At 40.7% G+C, this 8,770-nt stretch overlaps 1 protein-coding gene across 1 annotated transcript in view; it reads left to right on the top strand.

Moving 5' to 3' along the window:
- Nucleotides 1-2,180: 2,180 nt before the first annotated feature.
- Nucleotides 2,181-8,770, top strand: part of LOC139665363 (rho GTPase-activating protein 29-like) — a 33,192-nt gene continuing 26,602 nt past the window's right edge. Inside the window, 3 exon segments of the mRNA XM_071544362.1 lie at nucleotides 2,181-2,351; nucleotides 3,124-3,432; nucleotides 3,435-3,528. Of these exon segments, the coding sequence (XP_071400463.1) occupies nucleotides 3,226-3,432; nucleotides 3,435-3,528 (301 nt within the window). The 5' untranslated portion in view covers nucleotides 2,181-2,351; nucleotides 3,124-3,225.

The raw sequence follows: 8,770 nt of genomic DNA, 5'->3' as shown, positions 1-8,770 counted from the left end.
TTTGTATATTAAAATAAAGACAAAACACTGATTAACCATGTAAATGGATGCTTTGTTTTTATTCAGTTCAATTCAAATCTATATTTTACCATAAGGGAAACTTTTTGCAAAGAGGATTAAAAAAAAAAACCCTGCATACATCACCCCACCATATACTATACAAAATACATCAAAGTGCCAATTAGTAAGACCAGAAAGGGATTCAGTAGTTTGAAAAATTAAGTAAAAGCGCCCATCAGTGCAAATTGAAAATGAAAAAAGCTACATCATTACATTGGGGATTAATTAATTAGGCTGCTTTATTATCTCTACAATGTCAAGCTGCTGAAAAAAGCTCTGGTGCTGTTGGCTAGGATTTGTGTTTCTGTTCTCTATAAAGGAAAAATGTAAATGTGCAACTTCCCCAGTCTTGCTCATCCTACATCTGTACACTAGATGGCAGCGGTGCTACTTCTGGTCATGAGGTGTTCTGATTGAATAACATCACCATATCACTTATAATTTCACAGCTTCAGTTAATCATCTGCTCGATCTTTGGTAATAGTTGACCTTCAAAAGTTGTCCTACTTTGTGAAATTAAATGTATTAATGCTCAAGTGAAACAATTGAGCAACACTGCATTTTTATCAGTTATCATTGTGAAGCCACAACTAAAATGTCAATGCATTTAGCATGTAGACATATAATTGAATGTATACTTAAATATTTATTTTCATTTATATGTAAACTGTGTAGCCTATGATTAAGAGGCCATCGTTCATCAAACACCTGTGTTGGCAAGCATCTGGCCTGCTGAAGTGTCCTTATGAGACACAAAATCCCTATCAGCTCCAGAGGCCTATGTTTAGCTGACCTCTGACCTCTGACCTCCCTGTGTATTAGAGAGGTGAGAATTTCCCTAAGGAGGATCAATAAAGCTTCACATTAGCATTATTATTATTAGTAGTAATCACCTAGAAACCACCTAGTAACACCCAACAACCACTAGAAATCATTTGGAGACCCCCTAGTCAATATGACTGTTGCTTTATCAGCAAGCACACTCACATTTTTTCAGAAATATAGTTATTATTATTATCATTATTGTTATTCATTATTATTATTAATTATTATGGTATTATTGTTATTGTCATTATTACATTACATACCTCTTATACATTATATATAATATAGCCTACATATACTGTATATATGTATGTTTGTATATATATTTATATGTATGTAGGCCTAATGTAAACTGGGGTCTGATACAAAGAACAGTACACCTACTGTCCGTGTATGTGTATGTTGCTGCCTTAAAGTGCTCATCATAAACTCGTACTTCCAAGAGGTTAAAGCACATCGCACATTGAAGTTCCTTTGGTCGTATATAAGTAATAACAAAATGGAGCATGTAACAAAATCAGTTTTTGGTGGCTGTTCCAGTGGCACAGAGCTACTTTGTGCAGCAGCAGCAGAATGAAGAGGAAAATGTACATCAGGAATGCAATTGATGTTTTAATTGATTTATTAGACAATAGTTAACGGATGGCTCATGTTTACCGTCAATTGTTTACACGACTTCCATGCCCTCTGCACCTAAACGTCACATCTCGGCAATTTGGTTATTATAAAAACTTGGTTATCACCTGATTATCACTGAAAACACGACTTTCTCAGTTGTAAGCAGTATTCGAGCTGGTTGAGGTGTTGTAACCTTTACCAACGGTTTCTAATGCTATCCAATACAAATCTGCCATCTGTAGACTTTTTTTTTTTTTTTTTTTTAAGTCCAGACGGTATAATAATCTGGAGTAAAGCAGACTCAGAGGTCATCTGATAATAGCGATCCAATTTGAATAGACATGTCTGTAATAAAAGGCTATGCAAATGTCCAGCCTGTGTGTGTGTGAGTGGAGGTGTAGGTGAGTATTTGAATGGTCCATTGGGATTACACACATATCGCGTAGAAATTACAGTAGGCTACGGGACGTCACCCGGTAAAAACGAATCAAATTCAAATAACATCAATGGATATTAGCTATTTACCTATTTGTTGGGCCGTACGTGTGCGCTAAAGTCGGAATTGCAATATTTCCGACCGGACATGAAGGCATCACAGAGCCATCCGCTGAGAGGAGGCAGCCAGTCAAAACGTGCTGGAAGCGTCATGTGACAAATCCGACTCGTAAACGGCGATTGAGTTGTGGGTTGCCGATACTACTTCTCTCTGTACAGTGCTTCAAAACGGACAACTTTCAGCCTTTGTTGATGTTACTTTTTAACGAAAATGCCTTTGTTGTTTAACCGGCTCTGTTAAGCAACGTTTTGTTTGGATATTTTTGCCACTATGTCAATAAACTGCCGAGCAGGTGAGTTTGTGTAGGGTATTTTTGATAGCTAGGATGAAAATCTCATTGCCAGCAAGGCAGTTTACGACCCGGGTAGATGTTTATAACCTCAGCATCAGTTTTCATTGTAATTTGTCTGGAAACAGAAACATTGAGTCGTATAGTTTGTGTTGTTACAGCAGAATTGCAGTTATCCCGTGTGTATTTTACTCTTTTGGTCTTATTTAACTGTTTGAGTTGATTACAGGTAGTAGCCTGTTTTGTTTTTGTGTAGACCCCGTTAAAAAGACCCATACGTAAAGAAAGTATAGTAATGTTATTTTTAGAAGGACAGTGTACACCTACAACAGTAAACATTTACTTTACAGCAACTATGGACAAAAAAATATACACTTGGTAAGAACCTTATAGTCGACTATAAGGATCATTTTCTAGACAGGAATTTATTTATGTCATAGGAGATACAAAAGAAAAAATATCATAAAGTATGATAAGGTAACTGTAAACTCACTATTGAGTGCCACAGACCCATTACAAGTCCCTATAGGAATATTATAGTGATTTTTGGTTAGGAAAATGCAATTGCTGTAAGTTTTAAACTGTTAAGTACAACTTTGTTTGAGTGGATACTAGACATGTATAGCAGGCCTTTAACGATTCAGTCGTAGATTCATGAGCTTGTGGAGAATGTGTGTGAATCTATCTTTGCCTTCATGCAGTCTTCATTCATCATCATTCACCCCCCCCCCCCCCCCCCCCCCCACCCCCCTTTTCCCTCCTCCTCCTGTCTCAGTGCCAGCCATCCAGGGAGCAGGGCAGAGTGGTGAGTTCAGGGGCTAGCTGGCCCGGTGCCTCCGGACAGGACGGCCTGGCCGCAGCAGCTTTGGCCGCTGGGATGTTACGGAAGAGCAGCAGCAGCAGCGGTGCTGGTGGAGGCGGTGGCGGTGGGAATAAGCGTGCCCAGGGTCTGCCACGGCACATCTCCAACCCCCACACAGGATCTCTGTCGGCCGGATCCACCAAGACCTGGGATATGGGCCGCAGCTCCAGGCACCCCAACCCTCTGAGCAGCATGGGGCTGGGGTCCGGCGTGGTGGGCGCCCAGGAGTGGACCCGGACTACGTTATGCAGCTGGTGAACGATGTGCGGACGTTCGCTGACGTGCTGCTCAGCCTCAAGGAGGCTTTCCAGTCTAAAGGTGAGTTGAGGAGGAGCTGGAATGTGGAGGTGTTGACGCAGAGGCTGCAGAGGTCAGGGGAGAGTGTAACGACCCAAACTGACACACTTAATGGAAAAATCCACCTCGGATACTATTACGCTGCTATGTATCATCGATCTGAGATGCTCAGCGCAATCCAGGAGTTATTTTGTGATGAGGTGTTGTTTCCTCACCCTCTACTTCTACTACTTCATCTACTTAATTCAGTGATTTCCTACATTTCCCCGAATGACTTTCGACAACCTCCAGAGAACGGGCCTGAACTTGTTGCATTCACCTGTAGGTTATATGTGTAGGCGGAGAGAGCGATAGTATAGTAAGAGCAGGAGAGAACAAGCTATAGTCATCCCCCTTACTCAAAACTCATGTCTTGTGGCTGCATTGCATTCTGGTCTATTGAGACTACTGTCGGTGGAGAAATTGGTCTCTCTGATTCTGAGGAACTGACACGCTGAAACCTGATCAGTTTACCGTTGATCAAATTCCATCATAGCTGTGCATGGAAATATCTCAGTGTGATGTCACGTCGTCTATATTTGGGCAGTTTTCCGCAGGAATCAGGGAAATACACCACTGAACAACAAAATGGTCCCAGAAATGAAAGGTACATCACTAATAGCTTTTTAAAAGTGTAAAAAGTGTTATAGGGTGGATTTTCCTTTCAAAGAAAAACATGGTACAGTATAACAGGCCACATCAGGTGTGAAATACAAGAAGAGAGAACATATGCAACGGAGAAGAGAAAACTCACACTAAACAGTCTCTAAAATGACAGAAGTAACACTTGGTGCTCTTGCAGATTAAGAGAAAATAGTGAAAGTCCTTATGTTTATAGGTGCTCATATCAAATCTATAAAAACTGAGATACTAGCTCTAAGATTGAAACGTCCAGTGAGAAAAAGGAGCTGCAATGTCCAAGGCACTCTACATCCAGTAATGAGGGAAGATTTACTGGATTGCCTTGGACATTGTGCATTTTTAAGTTTTTCAATCTTGGAGCTAGTGGGAGTTTTCTATAGGCTGAAATATGGATGCACTCATGGTACTGTAAGGTGTTTTTATGTTACAGTAGGGTAACTAAAGGCCACAGTTTGTGTTCATGTAATGCCAGTGACAGCCAGGCCATCCTGCGCACTGTCAGTTTATAGTGTGACGATTAACACACTTCAGTGCCTGAGGTGTCACACTGTGAGGCTTCACAGGAGCATAGGCACTGCTGTTGATTTACTGTATGTTTATGTATATTAATATATTTCATCCTGTCTTGCGTTTTATGGTGTCTGTCGTATCACTTGAGGTGCTTCAGTGATAGCGGAATTTCCCACGGTGGAATCGATAAAGTAATACTTCCACTATCAAAACTACTACAACCACAACTACTACTCCTACTGGTACTGCTAACACACACGGTCAAACACACAGATCCAGATGCAGGTCGGGCAGTGGGAGTGCGTTGTTTAGCCATTCCTCTGGTTGGAGGAGTGAGGCCTCGGTGTCGTGCTGAGTGTTGCTCTGAGCCGTCACAGAAACATTTGGGATATTTGCCTCCCCATGAACAGCAGCTCTTATTCAGCGGGTGGGATGAAATCATCCCATATGACCCTATAATATCTTTCAGCTATTTGTCATTGGGGCGGATAGTTCATTTTTGTTATTCTTCTCTCAATGACAGCGGTTTGGTGGGCATCGGTCATACAAGATGCTGCCGTAATGATGTGGTTTGCTGTCTAGTCAAAACTTTATATTGACGCACAATAATTTCCATTATAACAAGGTGACAAAAGCCAAGCCTGGTGGGCGAGTTGGGTTTTTCTCTGTCTTGTGTTACTTTTACCATTTCTGTCTTCCCATAAATTGAAGGGTTGAAACCCAAACCATCTCTAACCATCCACAGACCAACATACAGCAGGGAAAAGAGTGATGGAAGTAGGTCATGAGTGAAATCAGAAATATGTTTTGTCAACACTAGCTTTGTTGGACATAAAGATGTATGCTGTGATCTGAGACAGCTAAAAAAAAACTGCTCTCTCCTGGAAATGGACTCATATAATATTTGTTTGAGCTCTTGCATGTAAAATATTCTTTTTTTTTTTTTTTGATTGTTATGATCCAGGCAATATACCAGTAAACCCATACCCGGAGTATTGTTAGTGACCACAAAGTCAGCCTCCTATTTTCTGGCCTTGGAGCAGTTCCCGGATTTATCTCTTGAAGACAGACACCGATTATCGCCTTGGCTCTCTTGTTTCTGCCTTAAAGCAAGGAGTTTTTCATGTTTCAAATAACTGAAATGATCAGGACTATAGGAATAACACATCTGATCTGCTTTGGGGTGAATTTTCCCTTTGAGTTAAAGCTTGCACATACTGTACGTCCTGCAACGTTCAGCCACATGCTAACTGATGGCGACTTGATAATCTCTGTTTTTGGTTGTAAACGTTTCCTTTAATTCAAAGTAAACATGCTTTTTTTTGGTTCTTCAATGCTAATTCCATTCTAGCTGATGGTGATTTGATAATCTTAATGATGCTGTGTAACTGAAGGCTATCTCCTTTTCCCAGGATGTCTAGGTTTTGTCCAGTTTAGTGTGTTTGTGTGTGTTTGCATCCATAATTGGATTGGATTAATGGCTTGTTTGTTTTAGTCTGAGGGGTCAGGCAGGTTGCATAGTCTGGAAAAGCATCACACAAAGGACTGTTTTCTACTGAATTAAAGAAGGTCTCTATTTAGGTATAAGCACATTAGATGGACAAGCAGAACAAGTTCAAAATAATGGTGAATAACACTCGCCTGCAGAGCGAAAAAGTTAGGAGTATGCTATAAACAGTGTTTATTATGATACCAATACATTGCAGTATTATCTATGACAATATATTGCAGAGTCTATTTTTTCATTTGAATTTATTTTAGTATGCTAATGCGTATTCCACGTGTTTAAAGCATTTTGATCAAATGTTTCTTTTGTATTTTGAGTGGTAAAATTCAGATTAGACCTTTAGTTTATGTACAGATAATCAGAATTTTTGTTTTTATAAACATTTCACCTTGCTCTTCTGTAAGGCCTGTATTGGGCTGGTCACACTGTAAGACCATGTTTATCACTACCAAATTTAACACAAAGAGACCATGGTTTCTGAAGTAATGGTTAGTTGAAAAGGTGGTTAAAAATGAACTCCCACTTGTGATGAGGAATGTAGCATTGAATTCTGTTTTATTTTCATGAAAAGGCCTTATTTATGTAATTTTATCAGTGTGATAGTACCTGCTATAATGTATGCCATGAATTTAGATCATAAAGATTTATATCAGGTTAAAAATGCAGGTAAACTCTATTTCACAAATGAAATGGTGGCCAAACTGAGCTAAGGCAGGGTTACCCTTTGCTACATCTCTGCCCATAGTGTTGTGTTGTGCGGTTAGCAGCATGTGTCAGCTTTTTGCTGCAAAGGAAAAACAGCCAGCAGGTTTCCATGTGGTTGAAGAAAGCTGAGAACAGCAGGAACGAGGTAGGGAGGGAGGCGGGGAGGAGGTTAGCGAGGCACATGCCAGCTCTCGTGTTATTCTTTTCATATTTGGACAGGTCTGTCACTGGAGTACGGTGTGAAACCGACACAATGCTTTTTTTTCCTGAAAAGCCTGCGCCTCATTGGGATCTGGCAGGCTCGCATTCCTATTGCAGAGAGGGAGGTTTGACTCAGTGTGAACCTCATAGCTGCTCTTCATACGGACACTTTGCAGAGTTGAGATGATGCTTATTTTTCTTCGCGAGACGCCCTTCGGCCTTTAGCTGGAAGTAGCGCACACACGCAGCACGCTGGGTTGACGGAGAGCCACGGGGGAACTGTATCACTGAGCTTAAGCTTGAGTCAACCAGACCTACCACATTCATTACACCCGCAAAGTTACACCTACGGGTTCCCGAGGTCAGATTGTAGTGTAGATTTACACTTTCTCCCATAATTGGGCCCTCAGTCCAAGCTCTAGTGAGAATTGCGCTGTGCGAAGTTGCCTATCCAACAATAGTCGAGCTGTCAAGGAATGTAACTCGAGGAAAGAATGCGAGGCTCTAGGAGTTTTGACTGATTAGATGACCCCTGTCCCTGTCTGCCTGTTGTCCCAAGATGATCTTTGTCCGCTCGCACGTTCCACCAACACACACCGCTGACCGCTGGACCTTGCCCTCTCACAACTCTGCATCACACCCCCTGCTTTTCATTGGAATACTTTGCTATAATATCTCAGTGAAATTTAACTACTAAGGTAAACAACAAAGTGTCAACCTTTCATTTTATCAACAAATAGCTTAGTATAAACCATCATTTTTCTCTTGAAAGGAGAGGTAGAGGGTAGAGAACAGCAGCGAGACTTGGAAAATGAACCCATGCAGTCATGAGTGCACAGCATGCAGTAACAAAATAGACCACAAAGATTTTTTCAGTCCCCCACAGAAATACAACCATGTGATGGTGCTTTAAACCACTCAATAAATTATCATGGGTTATTGTTGATAGCTAAGGCCTAACATTTCTCTTTTTTTACAATACATTTAGGAATTTATCTGATGCTCTTATCAAGAGCCAGATTACAATGAGTGCAACAGTAGAACAAGCGTAAATTCCTATGTAGTCAATATTACAAGCATCCAATAGTAATAGTACAGCGGTAGTAACTGTACAGTATAGGAACAGAGCGATTTACAATGAAAGTGTTTGCACACTTTATTCAATCAGAAATTTGAAGTTGAGTCTACATTGCTGTGCAAAAGACAGCTTGGCTAATGGTTTTAATCAGGATGAAAAAGGAGTCCTCCACACAGAGCCGAGCTGCTGTCCCCCTCCCATCCCCCCACTCTCCTGCATACTCTGCATTCCTTTAGAACAAATGTTCACTTGTAGCTATAGTGCCTTCAATAGACTAATGGTAGGTGTGAGGCGGATTGACTATGAAAACTCTCCTAAGAATAATTACATTTAGGTTTGTGCTTGTATCTACAACTCATACCGTCTAAAGATAGTATTTAAAAATATATGCTATACATTTATCAAGATCGTCCTTCATTTCAGTTTTTCAGGTTAGGGAAAGTTTGGAAAATGGATGAGTGTAGAGTGAGTCCAGAGGGAATATCTCAGGGGAAGGATGGCAGCACTTGAAGCAGATGAAACAAAGCATAATATATGCCATTTGCTTTTACGCAAAGTACCTTACATGAGTGCATACATTT

Source organism: Centroberyx affinis, unplaced genomic scaffold (assembly GCF_046629955.1).
Source record: "Centroberyx affinis isolate AG114_WGS23_722 - 3 ecotype Tasmania unplaced genomic scaffold, CSIRO-AGI_Caff_v1 ptg000246l_1, whole genome shotgun sequence".
NCBI classification, from domain to species: Eukaryota; Metazoa; Chordata; class Actinopteri; order Beryciformes; family Berycidae; genus Centroberyx; species Centroberyx affinis.
Note: the sequence above shows the minus strand (reverse complement) of the source record. Positions and strands in the feature narration are given on the sequence as shown.